Source organism: Maylandia zebra, linkage group LG13 (assembly GCF_041146795.1).
Source record: "Maylandia zebra isolate NMK-2024a linkage group LG13, Mzebra_GT3a, whole genome shotgun sequence".
Classification (NCBI taxonomy): Eukaryota; Metazoa; Chordata; class Actinopteri; order Cichliformes; family Cichlidae; genus Maylandia; species Maylandia zebra.
The window spans coordinates 18,952,797-18,971,331 of record NC_135179.1 but is presented as its reverse complement, the minus strand read 5'-3'; the positions used below and the strand labels follow the sequence as shown (position 1 = coordinate 18,971,331).

General features: G+C 39.5%; 1 protein-coding gene across 3 annotated transcripts in view; it reads left to right on the top strand.

Annotated features, from left to right (window-relative positions):
- The window catches only part of LOC101469196 (A-type potassium channel modulatory protein KCNIP2), a 117,409-nt gene that overhangs the window by 46,514 nt on the left and 52,360 nt on the right, over window positions 1-18,535 (top strand). Inside the window, exon 1 of one of the 3 annotated variants that reach the window (XM_004555837.3) lies at window positions 17,488-17,805. The exons of the other annotated variants lie outside the window; for them this stretch is intronic. Coding sequence (XP_004555894.1) covers window positions 17,718-17,805 — 88 coding nt within the window. The 5' untranslated portion in view covers window positions 17,488-17,717. Of the gene's footprint in view, window positions 1-17,487; window positions 17,806-18,535 lie in introns of those variants that run through there. 3 annotated transcript variants of the gene reach the window in all.

The window sequence follows — 18,535 nt, the reverse complement described above, 5'->3', positions numbered from 1 at the left end:
GGCTTATACCAGAAAACTACAGATGTGTGTGTCCACATCAGCATAATCCACACAGGGAGCTATTTTGATTTCACTGCGCTCACTTAGAAGTTTAAAGTTAAAAAAAATAAATAAATAAAATAAAATAAAAGAAGTTTAAAGGTTTTTACTCCGCCGGGACATTGGGTGTAGCAGTTCTTATTTTGTACCTGAATTAGTAATCTCCAGCTAATTTTAGATACATTCAACTGAGGGTCACAACCAAAGGGTTGGAGGTGAAAAATGAAGCCAACACTGGAGTGGAAAAACTACACTTCTTCTAGGTTCCACTTGATGCTGGCTCCAAAAGAGAGTCAGTCCTCATAGGCTCCAGTGCTAAAATGCCCAAATTAACAGCGTGACAAATCTTTTTTTAGGCCTCTATGGATAGTTTCCTTCCATCATAACAGCTTTGAGTGGGGTGAATTTGTTTTGTAACTCATTCACATCATCCTTGCTGATGCTGTAGATTTTAAAATTATGGAGCCTAAAACTGTGACATTATGTCTTTATCCTGCCTATGGTTTTAACTACGTTTAGTTTCAGTTAGTTTTCAGTGTGGGTTTGCTATTCTTAATGCAGCCGTTCATACCGTCCATGTAATTTTGCTGGACAAATTTGCAACATTTATTTTATAGACCAAGCACAATTTTTCCATTTTTTTTTTTTCCCAAACAACATGATCTGACCAATCAGACTGGTGCAGTTGGCAACAAGTGACTCAGAACTCAAAATGCACATCAGTACTCAATGCACAAAGAGTAAAATAATACTGTTTTATCTCTGACACCCAGCTAGAGTCAATCAGTTCTCTGAAATAATATCTCTGCCTCCTCATATGTGGTCCCAAATCTGCCAACAGCAGCTCAAAATACCCACTGACATCCTGAAATATCTACGAAAGCATCCGTGATACAGCTTCAGCTCCTGGATCTAACCATGAAATTTGTCTTCCTGCTGTCTCCTCATGGAAATTAGGATGAACCCAGAATTTCTTAAAACATCAGGATCAGCTCATCATTGCTTAATGTTGACTTCATTTTTCACAATTATTTGTGGAGGAATCTCTCTCCCCCCCCCCCCCCCCAAAAAAAAAAAATCATGCTACATGCGATATATATATATATATATATATATATATACACACACATTAGATTAAATGACAAGTTGGATGTGAAAAATGTAAAATTTTGTGTTGAGTTTTTGCAACTCACTTTGTGTGTAATGAAGTTTGGTTTTAAAAAAAGTTAACGATTCTTAGTTTTGAAAACCAGTATAAAGTATGTATTACAATAAAAACAGAGAGCTATTTGAGAGCAGTTAACTCAGTCTTGCAGACATCCAGAGTCTCAATAAACACGTCCACTAAATACTCATCAGCAAAGTTGTAATAACAAATTGTACCAGACTAACAAATACTAAAACTAAGGACATTTCCTCTATATTTATGTTTTATGTTAGTTTTCCAAATTCACAGAGACATTTCAGCATTTTTTTCTAAATAATTTAATTGTAGTTCAAAACTTTTTTCACGTGCTATAAACCTACTGTGTTAGTTAGTGTTAGTTAGTTAGTTACATTGTCTGATTAATGATGCTACAGCTCTAAGTTTTTTTCTTTTGTATGTTTTGGTATTTCAAATTTGCAGACGCAAAATACAGTAAAACAAGCTACTGTAGTTGTTAGTGTTAAACAGCTAAACAGGAGCAAAACACAAGTGCAACTAAAAATAATTCCAAACAATGTCAGTCATTTTTACTCCTCAGGCTGATGTATATTAGTATAGTGTTAACAGATATCAATTTTTACAATCTCAATCCAGCTCTCATGGAAGCAGAGACAACCTTTGCTCGCTGCATCAAATACAGACTCATTTAGGCCTTCTGCTTTTGCGCTGTAATGCTAATGTTACAATAAATCGTTGCACCAGAGTCTCTTTGTTTACATCTTCACCCCACCATGCGATGTCCCCTCTGGTGTGATAATCCTAATAATATGCTAACATTCTGTGTTTTGCACTTATTTTTATAAGTAATGTATGCATATTGGAGGTTTGAGAGAGGAAAATCTGTTAAGTTTCTCTATATGTACATAATGCAGCCATATTTCAAAACTGGTTATGGTTTAAAAACTCAGATCAGTCATTAACACAGCTTGTGGGATAGAAAAGTTTAGATAGGGTTTAGGATAGATATACGAAGCAAGCATTTCCAGACGTGCATTACTTTTTAAATATTTGTATGAGTAAAGTGATTTCCTAAAAACATACAGCAAACATAAAAGTACAGCTAGGTCACAGACTCAAAAGTAACTGGGCAAATTAACATAATCTTTAATATAAGGTTTGTTTTTAAACTTAAGTTTTATATTTAATATCTGAACAGCATGCTCTGTTGGGGGGAGATCAGCTGGCTGTCTTGTCCATTGAAGAATTTCCCATTTCTTGGTCGTCAGAAACTCTGGGGTTGGTTTTTCAGTATGCTTTGGGTCATTTTCCATTCTCTCTGTGTAACACCATCCATCAGTTTTGCAGCATTTGGCTGAATCTGAACAGAGTATGGCTCTGTACATTTCACAATTTATTCTACTACTTCTATCAGCGGTCAGATCATCAATAAACATTAGTGACCAGGTTCCACTGGGAGTCCCTCATGTCCATGCCATAACATTGCTCCCACCATGTTTGATGTTGTGGTATGCCTTGAATTGTGAGCTATTTTTCTCCTTCTGTGTATTTTTCTCTTCGCATCATTCTGGTACAAGTTCCACTTGGTTTCATCTGTTCAAAGATCGTTTAAGTCTAATCTGGCCTTCTTGTAACCAGTGGTTCGCATCTTGTTCTTAACCCTCTGTATATCCACTCATGACAGCGTCTCTTCAGTGTAGATTTGGATAATGATGATAAGTTAGAAGAAGGATTCTTCCTTCTTTTTAAGAATACATTGTTCATTTTCCTAAAGTTTTTCAATTCAATTCAATTTTATTCATATAGTGCCAAATCACAACAAAAGTCGCCTCAAGGCGCTTTGTATTGTACAGAAGATACAGAGAGAAGCCCAACAATCATATGACCCCCTATGAGCAAGCACTTTGGCGACAGTGGGAAGGAAAAACTCCCTTTTAACAGGAAGAAACCTCCGGCAGAACCAGGATCAGGGAGGGGCGGGGCCATCTGCTGCGACCGGTTGGGGTGGGAGAAGGAAAACAGGATAAAGACATGCTGTGGAAGAGAGACAGAGGTTAATAACAGATATGATTCAATGCAGAGAGGTCTACTAACACATAGTGAGTGAGAAAGGTGACTGGAAAGGAAAAACTCAATGCATCATGGGAATCCCCGGCAGCCTATGTCTATTGCAGCATAACCAAGGAAGGATTCAGGGTCACCTGGTCCAGCCCTAACTACAGTGGGGCAAAAAAGTATTTAGTCAGCCACCGATTGTGCAAGTTTCCCCACTTAAAAAGATGACAGAGGTCAGTAATTTGCACCAGAGGTACACTTCAACTGTGAGAGACAGAATGTGGAAAAAAAAAATCCATGAATCCACATGGTAGGATTTGTAAAGAATTTATTCGTAAATCAGGGTGGAAAATAAGTATTTGGTCAATAACAAAAATACAACTCAATACTTTGTAACATAACCTTTGTTGGCAATAACAGAGGTCAAACGTTTACTATAGGTCTTTACCAGGTTTGCACACACAGTAGCTGGTATTTTGGCCCATTCCTCCATGCAGATCTTCTCGAGAGCAGTGATGTTTTGGGGCTGTCGCCGAGCAACACGGACTTTCAACTCCCGCCACAGATTTTCTATGGAGTTGAGGTCTGGAGACTGGCTAGGCCACTCCAGGACTTTCAAATGCTTCTTACGGAGCCACTCCTTTGTTGCCCGGGCGGTGTGTTTTGGATCATTGTCATGTTGGAAGACCCAGCCTCGTTTCATCTTCAAAGTTCTCACTGATGGAAGGAGGTTTTGGCTCAAAATCTCACGATACATGGCCCCATTCATTCTGTCCTTAACACGGATCAGTCGTCCTGTCCCCTTGGCAGAAAAACAGCCCCATAGCATGATGTTTCCACCCCCATGCTTCACAGTAGGTATGGTGTTCTTGGGATGCAACTCAGTATTCTTCTTCCTCCAAACACGACGAGTTGAGTTTATACCAAAAAGTTCTACTTTGGTTTCATCTGACCACATGACATTCTCCCAATCCTCTGCTGTATCATCCATGTGCTCTCTGGCAAACTTCAGACGGGCCTGGACATGCACTGGCTTCAGCAGCGGAACACGTCTGGCACTGCGGGATTTGATTCCCTGCCGTTGTAGTGTGTTACTGATGGTGACCTTTGTTACTTTGGTCCCAGCTCTCTGCAGGTCATTCACCAGGTCCCCCCGTGTGGTTCTGGGATCTTTGCTCACCGTTCTCATGATCATTTTGACCCCACGGGATGAGATCTTGCGTGGAGCCCCAGATCGAGGGAGATTATCAGTGGTCTTGTATGTCTTCCATTTTCTGATGATTGCTCCCACAGTTGATTTTTTCACACCAAGCTGCTTGCCTATTGTAGATTCACTCTTCCCAGTCTGGTGCAGGTCTACAATACTTTTCCTGGTGTCCTTCGAAAGCTCTTTGGTCTTGGCCATGGCGGAGTTTGGAGTCTGACTGTTTGAGGCTGTGAACAGGTGTCTTTTATACAGATGATGAGTTCAAACAGGTGCCATTCATACAGGTAACGAGTGGGGGACACAAAAGCTTCTTACAGAAGACGTTACAGGTCTGTGAGAGCCAGAGATTTTCCTTGTTTGAGGTGACCAAATACTTATTTTCCACCCTAATTTACGAATAAATTCTTTACAAATCCTACCATGTGAATTCATGGATTTTTTTTTTCACATTCTGTCTCTCACAGTTGAAGTGTACCTCTGGTGCAAATTACTGACCTCTGTCATCATTTTAAGTGGGGGAACTTGTACAATCGGTGGCTGACTAAATACTTTTTTGCCCCACTGTATATGCTTTAGCAAAAAGGAAAGTTTTAAGCCTAATCTTGAAATCTAATCTTTTCTCTCTCTGAACTTTACTTTTACTTTTTTCAACCAATGATTGGCTCCTACACTTGCATCAACATCTCTTTGAACCCCATATTAAGTTTGAGTTCCACTGAACAGCTACCAGTTGCAAGTGTTTTACTTTGAATCAACTCCAAAACTGTTGTACTTCCTGAACAGTTATCATGAACAGCATTATTTTTGCAAAATCGATCAAAGGTGAAAGTGTGTGACACAAAAAATGTCACAGAGTCAAAGAACTTCTGGATCTAACTGTATTTAAAGTAGGACAGTCAGATACTTCTATGCCAAAGTATATGTTATGGTTCTGTTATTTACTCATAACCTGGAAGCCTCCCACCTGGCTTTAAAATGTAGAATACATGAACAAGAAAGGCACAGTTGAGCACTTCTGGCTGCTGCTTTGGGAAAAAGTGAGCAGATGAGAGAGAAAGAGGCAAAGTAAAAAAGAAGCAGGTTTTTACAAACGATGTGCTTCAGTGAGCGTTCCTGCCATTAACTCTGGAATCGTTACTGCGACTGCGTGGATACTAATCTATTATAATTCAAAAACCTATAGTTAAAAAAGGAGAAAAAAAAGAAACAAAAAAATGAGTGAGTAAAGCAGTAAAGCAGTGTCCTGAGTCAGCATCCCTGAAACTAGTTTTAGGTCAGAGAGTGGGGTGCTGTGAAATTGGGTGACCTCAAAAGTGATAAATTTAATGAGATCAAAGTCATCCTGTATTTTAGTGTGACTACAAATTTTTTCACAGGCTCTACCTGCGTCCAACCCTCCCTCTCCCTTCTCCCCCTCATTTGCTATGTTAGCAGTAAGCTCCCGTTCTCTCTAAAAAAGGCTCTTCACTCAGCCTTTAGGAGCACATGATATCGATAAGACATGCAGTTGTATTGTACTGGCGGTGATGTTGGTCTGGGGGAGGGATAAGAGCTCTCTCCTGTAGCAGTGAGAAGGCAGGCTGAAAATGAAAGTGTAGACTTTCTCTCCTCCTCCTCCTACACAGCCTGGCTCACAGGGGCTCCATCTCTCTGAGGCTCTCTGATCTTCGAGTCACAAAACACCTGCTGCCTGCCTTCACACAGGCATGGAGAGACAGGGGGGAAGAACAGCAGTCAAGCAGCCGAGAGGCTGGGTGTGACAGAGAGAGAAAGATAGAGTCGGCTTCAGAAGAAATACATGGTGTAACATGTAAAATAAGAGGGAAGCAAGATGTGGCAAAGGTGGAGTAATCGCAAGAGTTTATCAGAGACCTTTTGTCACTCAGTGATGTTTAATACCTTCACGCAGGTGCAGGTAGCAGCATGTGGCTCCCCTCTTGCACTGTTAGGCTTGACTGACTGATGACTGACTGGTTGGTGTCTTGCAATAAAACAAATGCAAACGGTACAGGATCTTCTCTTGGGTTTATTTATGGCCTTTGTGGCCCAGCAATCCATTTTTTGCTTTATTACATTGCTTTATTTGTCACTCTTGTCTCCCATGGGTCAGTACCCTCTCCATCTTATAGTAGTAGCATCATTCCTGACTTTATCTAAGGGAATATGTGAGCTCCCAAAGGGTATAAACACTTGGACCAGTGGAAGAGAGTATGTTTATGTAATCATAGACAAGGGTAGAGTGAACGGGAGTTGTGTCTTCTATCTATTATTTATTGTTTTGTTTCTGTTTCATCTGAACCACAGCGAAAACCAAGATTAGCTTTTGACAAATGTAGCGGCGTTTTGATTCCTGTATGATGTTATTCTTTTTCATATGACACATCAGCATGTCCTCTCATGACCTTTCAACCTCTTTTACCATCACTGAACTGATGCAGATTTACAGATTAAGCTGTCCAGAGCAGGGAGCATAGCAAAAGTCTAATTCCTAAATAAGAAGCTGGTGCTTTGCTGTAGGTTGATGTAGATAAACATCTCAGCTGCAGTTAACCTCTGACTTTGCAATGGTTCAGTTACACCGCTTCTGTATTTTCACAGGGCAAGATGATTAACTGACTAAGCTATAAAATGTCTTTAGTTATATGTGCAGATTAGATATATTATTTGTGGAGATTAGATAAAAGAAGCGTTGAATGTTTGCATTTTTGTCTGTTATCATCCCCAAAACTGAAATACAGAAGGAATGTAATGATTATTTTTATTTGATATAATTATATATAATATAATGTGTTTGACATGCAGTAGCTTTGATATGCTCAATCATGTCTGTGAGTTTACTGAGCTCTGTCTGCCCTCTACTGGTCAACACTGTTAAGTACAAGCATCTTAATGAAATAATGTGTTTATTCTAGTGCTAAATTTAATTTGTGGCGATTTTTAATGATTGTGTATATATAATTGTCAAAATATCATAGCTAAAAAAAATGTTTGTGCAGTGGTACATCGATCAGAATATTATTTCAGTATACTTTAATAGTTTTTATTTTGTTTTGTTGTTATCTTTATGACAGCCTTTGCTCCAAAGCTGATGTAGTGCCTTTCCTTATGTGGTTTAATTCAATGAAAGTGCCTCTCACATAATTAAAAAAAAAGGGGCTCAGATCTGGGATATCGAAGCTATTTAAGTTATGTCGGGGTAACTCAGCCTTGACATGCCTACAGACACACGAGCAAATATTTGCTCATGCACACAGGAATAATTATTTCACTATCGATATTTCTTATCTTTAAAACAGCTTTTAATGAATATTCATTAGTGATCAAATTAAAGTGCTCTACCGTGGTATTTCTCTTCCAGCTGGAAGAGCCATGCATCATTAGTTACTTAAAGTGTTTCCCTTTCATTAATAGCCTCTCTTCCTCTCTGGTCTTCATTAAACTTAGTTGTGTGTGTATGGGTTTGTGAAGTTTTTAAGTTTCTTCTCCCATGTGCCTGCCTTCTCAGTCCATCTGTTTGCCCTGAGGGCTGATGGCTGCTCTGTGCTTTTGCTATGCAGTTTTCTGCCTGCAGATGTCAGCAACACCACAATGATTATGTTCTGGTGTTTGCTCTGCAACAGGACAGCCAAATTCTGCACTATTGAAGCATTTGTTAAAGAAACCTCAGCACTAGCGCAGGAGATGGATAACAGTGTTCATTGTGTTGCTGCAAACATGACAGACACATAAACATTTTTTTTGTCTCATTTATTTGTTTAATTTAGTTGTGACATATTTAAAGCTTGTAAGCATGTTTGTGTATATGTGCAGCACCCAACATCCATACATTTTTGGCACTTGACCGATTTTTATCCATCTTCACCCGCTGTATGATCATATGATAGTAACCAGCTGACACAGGGATACAAATTGTTTTTACCCTGTGAGTGTATGTCAATTGTTCTTTGGCAGGTTTTGTCAGCATGACAGTATAACAGCTGTTCAAGACAAAATCACAAGTTGAGTTTAAAGATGGGCACATGCTGACTTGAGAGGACAAAATATTGTATGAAGTAGTAATAAGTACTCCGTAATCATTGGCCTGAAACAACAATCTGGTGTTTTCCCATCTCCAGATGGGCTCTATTTTAGCAAATATTTGTGGATGACAGTTTCTTATAATCACAGATCAGTGAGTTTCATGTGTGTAGGAACTGTACTTATATGCCAGCATCACTGAGAACGGCTGTTAGTATGTAAGTTAGTACATCTTACTAGCAAGAACAAAGCAAATCTGTTGATTATGATTGTGTGAATAACACAGTGTGCACACTAAAATCTAAAATCATATATGGGATAGTATTATTTATTATTTAATGATGCAAGACGCATCACTGTTCAGTAAAATGAGTAGTAGAAGAACACTTGACCTTTGACCTGTGAGTGAAGCAATCCTTTCAGGAACCAAATCCACATGGGACCCAGTACCAGTTATTGCTTAGACTAATATCATTTTAATATATGTTTAAATTGGAATAACTTGTAAATAATATCCAAATATGTTCATGAATATATGAAGGAACACATTTGGTTGGTTAAACTCAGATTTTGATTTCATTTATTACTAATACAACATTATTTTGTTTCCTCAGGGCAACATTATGCAGTTAGACCAGTTTTCTTCCGGTAATAATGCTGAAGCAGTGCTTCTAAACTCTGGTCCTTGGGACAACTCGTGTTAGGTTTTAGGTGTTCCCCTGCTACAACACACTTATTCCAAATGACCATCGTGTAATTAGGCAGTTGCATCATTTAATACCCAGGAGATCATTTGAATAAGGTGAGTTGAGCTTGGATTGGGGTCCTCAGGAGAACATCTGTGTTAATGTTTTGAGAACACTCAAAGCAGTAGAGGATGTAGTAGTTTGATATGTAAGTACTCAAATCATGCATTGAGAAAACGATGTGATTGGACAGTTAGGGTGAGGACAGTGAAGGTGATGAGAGTGACAGTGAGTAAGAGCAGACCCCAGAATCAGCTTTGAAGAACAGTTAGGAGATCAGGGATCAGTCGAGGGTCAGACATACGTGAGCAATAATGTGTGTATGTACGTGATGACAGTTCATCTGGAGTTGGGTGAGGACTTTATGAAGGGCAAAGAAACACAAGTATATTAAAATATAAAATTACATGTTTGTTAAATGAGATTATTTAGAAAGCTGTGAGATTTTGGTACCTTTTGGTGCATTGTTGCCCTGAGGCAATAAACCAGTTTCTGGTAAGGAGAGGTGAGGGGTACAAATTTGTTTACTGTTACATCAACAGGGACACACAAGCTCTCAAAAAATAGGGTGAAATATCTTTTACACTAAAATTCATGCCACAGAGGGATAATAATAAAACCATATAAAAATATTTGCAGGCTAGTCCTACTTAAATCAAGAGTGTGTGATATTTGAAGTTTTGCTCGAGTTGCTGTGGTTCCTGCTTTCCTTTGCTTTGGCTTATCTGAGGTAAACGTTTAGTATTTAGTATTTATTTATTTATTGTCATTGTCAAGAACAATGAAATTGCGTTTCAATTATAGATTAAAGCTTCTATACGTGTGCATATTGACCCTTTCCCAAATGACTCACAAACTTGTACTTCACTGTGGATTGTCATTCTGCATTAAGTCATCCTTGCAGCCCTTGAGAGTCCTCACAGCATATTAAAGGGGAGGGTATAAATAAACAGGCTGTAGGATGCAGTCACTACTCTATAAGGAAATAACATTCATCTCCATGGATACGAATGATTTTGTAGCTCACTTTAACTGTTCTGTTATTCTGCATTATATACTGTTTAACCTTAAACCGTCTGGGCAGTTTTAGATCACATAATATTAGTTTCTAGCTATTTGCATGTGTATCCATCATAATCTGCTTTGATTACCAAGCAGAATAAGCTGCTGTGTATTCAGTAAGCTGAGGAGGATTTGATATGAAGGATGCATTTTGATATGCTTGTTAATAAATCCATTTACATCTTTAATACAGTGTAAGACTCGAGCCTGGAGGCTGGACACACAGGATTCTGGGAAGATGGGGTTCTACAAACCTGAAGGACTGGATGTGTGTCTGGGATTATATGTGTGTGTCTGTGTGTGTGTGTGTCTGTGTGTGAAAACTTTCCTGCTTTTTTGTTTGTATTTAAGCCTTAACCACACATCCCTGAAGATAAGTGTTTCCACCTGTGCCTCTTTCTTGCTTCTCCCTCTCTTCCCACTCCCTCTCTCTTTCTCCTCTCCTTCCCTCCACCGTCACATGTCCTCAGTGAATAGAGTGTTGAGTGGATTTCACCAGCTGGTGCCTTTGCCTGCCACATAAATAGTGTTAAAAACAAATGCATGTGAGAATGTGTATGTGCGTGCGTGTGTGTGTGTCTTTGCCAGATACTTGAGTGTCAGTGTCACATCTGCCCTCCAACATTCCTGTGTGCCTTTGCGCTCATGTGGAAGCCTGCACAGACTGCGGCACCAATTCCAAATCTGTGGAAAATCATTATCTTGTCACTTGTGACACATACACACACACACACACGCACATAAAGTCTGCATAGTATTTTTCTTAGTGTTTTATATTATTCACTATGAAGCTAAATACGATAGTTTTTAAGTTTTGAATCTATAAACCGAAAGGATGAGATCAGTCACACAGCTATGTTAATTCTGCTACTGACAGTTCATTCAAATGAACATCTAGCCTAGATCTGTAGCTTCATCAATAGGTTAAGTGCAGTAACTCTGCATGCTTCTGAACTCATCTTTCTTCTTATGTCTCTGACCCCTCTATCTGTCTGCCACAATGTTCTTTCGTCGTCTGCCAATTTTTATATTTTATGGTTATTTTACTGACGTGTTGCGACAGTAACTGCTTTTTTGTCCTTGCAAGAATATAATTAAGAGTTACTGGAATTTGACTGAAGCTGATAATTGGGCCAGCAGTGTGAAGTGTTGTTCTTTGTTTGTGTTGATTTTCTATGGTAATAGTTGCTAATGGACTGTTGCCGGTGTTTGGCTGTGCTGCTTTCACACCCTGGACATCTTGGTGCTGGTGGTGAGTCAGAGTCCTGGAAGTAAACACTTGAAAAAAATTGATGCAAAAAGGCACATGTACATGTGCTGAGAACAGGCGGCTGAGTCTTGGCACAAACGCTGGACACATGTCACGGGATTTGAATGAACAATGGATGTAGAACTCTTATACTTGAGCAGCCTCACCCTTCCTCCTACTTCTTTTTATCACCTTCTTCATATCCCCAATAGAAATTTTTTTATCTTCCTGTTGGATAACAGGCTTATATACAGATATTGTGAAATTTTACTGCTGCTCAGCTGATGGGGCCTCAGTGTTGCAGGGAAGCCTCTGTACATTTTCAATAAAGCTGTCAGGTACAAGCAGAGAGTCTGACGGGCTGTACCTCACCCCTGCTGTCAATGCTGGAGATAAAAGCTTTTGGTGTAGGACCAAGTGAAGCTTTTGTCACACCCAAGGTGAAAATCTGAGACAAAGTTAGATAATGTACACGATCTTTTCACAAAAAGTTTTCAGAAGTTGAGCTGTAAATTTAGTGTAAAAAAAAAAAAGAAATCTAACATGTTACTTCTCCTCCACAGTGAAACTAATAAGTACAAAACTTTCTATGGTAAACTTTTGTTTGATTGATTTAAAGGCAACAATATCAATGACTCTTGTATATTGGTAAACAGCCCATTAATGCTCTCGAAAATGTCACTGCTTCTATCAACTCCTGATTTGTCATGCGGCTCTGCTTCACAATTTCAGACAAATTCATGTTCGGGATTGAGTGTGAATGGTAACCACAATTTTCTACATTCCAGTAACTAAAAGACTAGGAAAAGGAAATAGGATTTGTGACTGACTCAACAAAAGATCAATTCATTATCCGCCTGAGACCTGAGCTCTTGATTTGGATGCGTACTTGAGATTAGTTGGATGTAAAAGTATGTCCTCATATAAGGACAATAGGTTTATTTTGCAGCACAACACAATAAAGTTTTTTTTTGGTTTTTTTTTTTTACATTTAAGAGCATTTAAGCAGCTTTAAGACTTTTTGCAGCAAAATGAAAGACATAAGGCCCGGAAGGTTGAAAAATTCTCACTTTGACTGGGTCAGCGATTAAATCAGATTACAAACATAAATGCTGTCCTTGTGTCTGACTGATGGTACCTATAAAAGGTAACCATCTGGAGTATTTGACCTCTACTACAGCGATGGAGAAGTTTTTCTATGATTGTCTGCCCAGTGTCAACAGGTGGTGATAACAAGCCAAGAAACTCAGCAGAGGCAGGAAAAAGGCTTGCTTGCTTACAAGTAAACATGAATGTTAACGTACAGGATTATAAGGATACGCATAATCTATTGTAGAAACTAACAGTGAATGAAGTATATTTATTTTTGTTTGTTTGTTTACAAGAAAATACACAGGGTACTTTAACGCACGCATGTTTTATTCTGCTTTTAGAGCCCTTTTACATTTTTTATTAGTTTTATTTTACTTTTAGTATCTTTCACATTATTTATGCTCTTCCTTAGAACTGCCTGAAGTTATTGTACTCTTTGCCTTACTTTAAAATCCCAGACATATAAATCATAATTAGTCTCTTTTTCTTCCTCTCTTCATCCCATTGACAGAAAAGCTGGCTTTATTAAATTTTAACCTGTCATTATCAGATCATGCAACCCTGAATGTGTATGTGTCTATGTATGTGTATGTGCGGCAGGAGATGGTGTGTTACATCGAGCAATTAATGTTTAATTCTTCATGCTACACTGATCACTCAATCTGTCGCTTCAGTTCTTCTTTAACTTTTAGGCTAAACTACGTGTATGAGAGGCTGCTTTCTCTCTTCCTAGAATCTAGCCGGCTCTATTATTTATAGGATTAGAGAGAGGAGCAGTGTGCGTGAAAGCCCGTGTTTTTGTTCACATTGTGATTCTTGATCATCACATGTCTGCCTGTTTCTATTAAAACCAACAAAGGATCATCATCATCTTATTGGGTATAATCCTGCTGACCATCATTTAGCTCAGATACAATAACTATCTGAAGATTATCTTATTTCATGGGAAATCGGTGAGTGTTGCTCACCTGACCCCCTCAGAATCAGCGGATCTACTCAGACAACAACTGTAGTCTATTCAGTGAAGCTATGCAAAATTTGACCTTCATATAATGAAAACTGTCTGAGTTCCAGGGCTTCAACATACATAGGGGTGGAACAAAAATTTTGCTCATAGTCAAAATCACTCATAACATCACACAATTTTCAGGGCTTGCAAAACACATTTAAACTCTGTTTAAAAACAAAACAAACCCTCCCCACAGTACCACAATTAAGCACTGATACCTCAGATGTTTTATCTGTTTTCTAAAAATTGATATTAACATGTTACCATTTTCACAATTTTACAACCACAATTTCTTTGGTTACTTTAGCTGTTGTCAATACTTGATATGTGTTTAGTGTCTTCATTTGCTCCTGAAATTACAGACTTAAGTCTGGATCACTTAATGTTTCATATCCAGTGATGGGTTTGATATTCAAAAAGTAATGTTTTACACATTACTTGTTATTTTTATTAAGAGTAACACAGTAGCTAGTTGACCTAGCTGTGTGTTTGAGGTAAAATAGTATTATTTAACTTTATTCAGCACCGGCACACATTTTGAGTTACTTGTTACCTAATCGGTCAGATCTGTTTTTTCAGATCTGAAAAAGTCTAAAGGGGAAAAAAAGCGAGCTTGGTTCGAAAAATATTAATGCTGCAAATTTGCCCTGCAAAATTACATGGTTACTGTGAATGGCTGCATTACAAGTGAGTCTGAAAAATGTTTTTAACAGATGAAATATTTACATGGATGGATTTTACGTGTTTATGTGTAAAGACCTTAATTCAGTTGTTTCTTTCTTGGACACAGTTTGTACTTTACCATCACACTGCTTGTTCTTTCTAATAACAAAAATGAAAGTAATGTCCACATCTACACTCCTCAAACACTACAGACTAGGGATGGGTATCGTTTAGGTTTTATCTGATAACGGTGCCCAACCGGTACTTTTGAAACGGTGCCGGTGCTTAAAGACTGGAGAACACAAACTTTGTCCAAAAAGCTCTTATGTTTTTATTTTTAGCAGTCTCTTTTGCAAAATGATAACCAAGTTAGCCTTTTCTGTTGATACAACATACCTCCTTTGGTTGGAAAAGGTGCTTAAACAATGGAAAACACAATCTTTGTCCTAAAACCTCTCATGTTTAGCTGTTTTTTGTAAAAAGATAACAATGTTAGCCTTTTCTGCAGCTATAGGGCATATATGGTATCACTCTATCAAACAAGAAGACAGCCGCATGTAACTACAACGGTGTTAGCTAGTTCACTTTACATGCATTAATGTAATAATGCATGTAATTTACTCAACGTAAATTACACAGGAACAACATTAAGCCACTCACCCAGAGAATAACGGCTGCTGCTGCCATCATCATCCATCATCATTTCTGCTACACTGGCAGGGCTAGGGGCCAGGACTCTACTCTTCGGGTTCTTGGGATCCGATAACAGGCACCACACCCGCAGTAGATGTGCTCGGTCTTGCAGCAAGCTATCAAATACGGCGCATTTCTCGGCTTTTAAAAAAACACTATGCGTCGCCAGGTGTTTCATCAGATTCGAGGTGTTACCTGCTTTGCACAGTATCACCTTAAAGCACTTGTTGCATGCTGCTGAGTTTGCATCTTTTGCTGTGAAGTACAGCCAGACTTTTGACCGCTTCGGCTTGGGCATTTTTAATCTGTAGCTCTGCTCTAAAAGGACGTACGTACCTGGACCTGCCTACTATCCTCGGAAATGTAAAATGATTGGCTAGAATCCAAAGTGTATGACGTCTCAGGAAAAAAGAAAGCACTGAAATAAAGCACCGAAATATGCGCTACGTTTCGGTCTGCTTACTACCGTTTATGTCAGGATGGCACCGGATACCGGTACTCATCCCTACTACAGACTGCTCTATTTTTCTCCTCCCTGCATTGAAACTTATTGCTGATTGTAGTGTAAGTGTGAAGGAAGCAATGCATTTTTTTTTTCTTTCAGCCTGCTCATCATGCAGATAACTGAAGAAACTTCAAGTAAAAACATAACTATAACTGCAAACTGATTGAATAGTGCATAGTAATGTGTTACTTCAGCACGTGTTATACCCAGCACTGTTCACAGAATTACTTGTAGTTTCTCGATTGTTGTGAGTTTTCATTGTGGACCGTTTTGTTCTGGTGATGAGGGATTTATTCAAACTTCTCCCTTTTTTTTTATTATTTTTTTTTTTTTTTAGAAAGAAACCAAAATAAACAGTCAGTGCAAGCAAACCTGAGGTGGCAGTTACTGAGACTTAATCCAGAGCTTGGAGATTATTAAATTTTTCAGTAGCTGTTTGTGCCACCTGTGACTGAAAACAGCACTGTTGAACCAAGACTGGAAAGTTTAAGGACACACACAAACTTCTTATGGTATATCTCGGTCGGCACACTCTGTCTGCAGTTATTTATGAAGGCTCGCACACACTCAGAAATAGGAGAGATAATCCTTACTTGAACCATTAGAGACCACTGAACTGAGAAGCCAGGAGTCAAAACCAATAAGTTGTAAGAATCCTTATATGACCATTTAATACTGAGTCCAAAAAACCTTTTTAAAGTCTTTTCCATCTGCTCTCCCACATGTTTTTAAATCCATTTTCTCAGAATCTGGGAAACAGGTCCTTCTGCACTACGTGGTTATGTCACTATTTGCCAGAGCTGCTCTAGACTCTCACTGTCAAATGCTCACCTGTACTCTATACTTTGACCTCTCTCTTTGACTTTTAAATGAGGACAAGATCACAGAGCCGACAGAAAAAGACACAGGCATTTAGAGGAAGCATCTGCCTGACATTTGATTGATTTTCTTCTCTATTTTTCTTCTTCTGACCTGAAGAACAAACAGACATCCAAGGAGTCTGGGGTTGCTGAGGTAACTGTAATCACTCTTAATTCAGCATCAGGGAAAGTGAGGGGATAAAGGTGGATTGGCAGCAGTTTAGCAGGCTAATGTGGGAGTTGTAGAGGGCAAAACAATAAATATGTGACACTGGGGAAAACGAGTTGAGTGTGTTTCCCTGTTGAGCAACTCTGCAAGAGGGAAGCCAGAATGATAAGGATGAAGACAGAAAGGCTTTACATAAATACATTTCTTTTCTCAATCCCGCAGGATTTAAAAGCTCCTCCTCTCTCTTCCCCACTTCTCCTCCTTCTCTGCCGGCAGATAATAATCCTTTCATCGACTGCTGGTGAGGGCTGGTGTTTGTCCAAAAAGCCTCTTTCTACTTCGTCAAGCTTTTCCACTCTTTTAAAATTGCACCATGCTGAGAAGGGAGTGAAGATATTATTAATGCATTCCCCTATTTGCCCCCTCTCCACCTCCCTACCTGTCTCTTCATGTAACTTTACTTTTTCCCTTTTGCTCCTACCCTCTTCACTTACCTCTCACTGTTACGAATATCATTAATGAGCAGGCAAGCAGATAGTGACGTGCGATGCTAATTAATGAGTTTGCTTAGTTTTCTCTGTCGCTTTACTCAACCTCATAGCGGCTCAAACACAGATGTACACACGCTCTCCCAGGCTGTCTTTTCATGTTTCATGACTGGAGATGCATGGGAATAAATAGCATCAATAAGATGTGTGGCGAAAGCAGATAGAAAAAAAGCACCACCACCTGCCAGTCAAGCCGGCCTCCTTATAGTATACTCCTCTCTCACACACACAGAGAAAAACACACACACTCTCTCACATGTGCGCTGGTCCGTAATTTTTCGCCACACTCTGTTCCCAACCAATGAGAGGCCAGAAAAGGGCTTCTCAGAACGTGAGGGGGAGGAGACAGAGTGCTGCCGGCTGATTGACAGCGCCCTACAGGTGGAGAGAAGAACGCAGAGGAAGAGAAAGGGGAGAAGACAACACAGAGAGAGGAAAGAGAAGCGGTGAGTGAGGAGGAGGAGGAGGAGAAGAGAAGCAGCGGCAGTCAGACTTCCACGAACACACACACCTAAACACACACTCACTCACAGTGCTCTGTGCCTCCCCTCCTACCTTGAGAGCTCGTTTCCCCTGGCAGACAAGTCGACTAATACTACCATCACTATCATCACCTCCACCTCCTCAGCTGCACCAAGATGAGCCAGTGCAGGAAAAGGTGCAAGAGGCAGCTCACCAAGGTGGCTCGCTATTTCTATCGCTTCCTCATGGGAACGCTCACCCAAGGTAGGCATCCAAAAACTTCCACTTCCACACCCAGAGGTTCGCTGCTGGGTCTGCTGAGCGCAGCAGCCAGGTGGAGATGGTCTAAAGTTAAAGTTTGCTGTGTTTATAGCAGAGGTGCTGATGTGTGTTTTGAGATCTTTGCAAATAGGTCACTAGTCTCTGTGTGTGGCTCAGGTTTTTTTTTACAAAAGAGTAAATGCACTCCTCAGTGGCATAAATCCTAAACATGACTATCTAAAAGCATGTCAGTGAACCTGCAGGGTTTGAATGTGGGTCTGCAATGATGTGTACTGTATATATGGTCCTGTGAGCATACATTGTTTAAGCTTGTTCAATTCAAACACATAATAATAGAATCAATAATGAATTCACAGCGAGAATTAGAAAGCTGCTGGCTTTGAATGAACTCACTCTTCCCTTCTTTCAATCTGCTTTTTCAATCCCTGCTTCCCTCTGTCCTGCCTTCACAGTTCTGTCCTTCTGTCTCCTCCTGTTCGCTCTCTAGCAGTCAAACAGATTGCTCTCTGGAAGCATGTGGCATTCCACCTCTATTGAGAAACTCTTAGTGGAAGAAAGACACACACAGCCTTTTACCCAGCCCTTCATCCACCTCTCAGCTAACCCATCCCCATCCTCCTTCCCTCTCTAGCTTCCTCTGCACAGTTACACAGAACTTTACAATGCTAATTTGAGGAGCGAGATTAGAATAAAATTATGTAAGCGCAGTCAA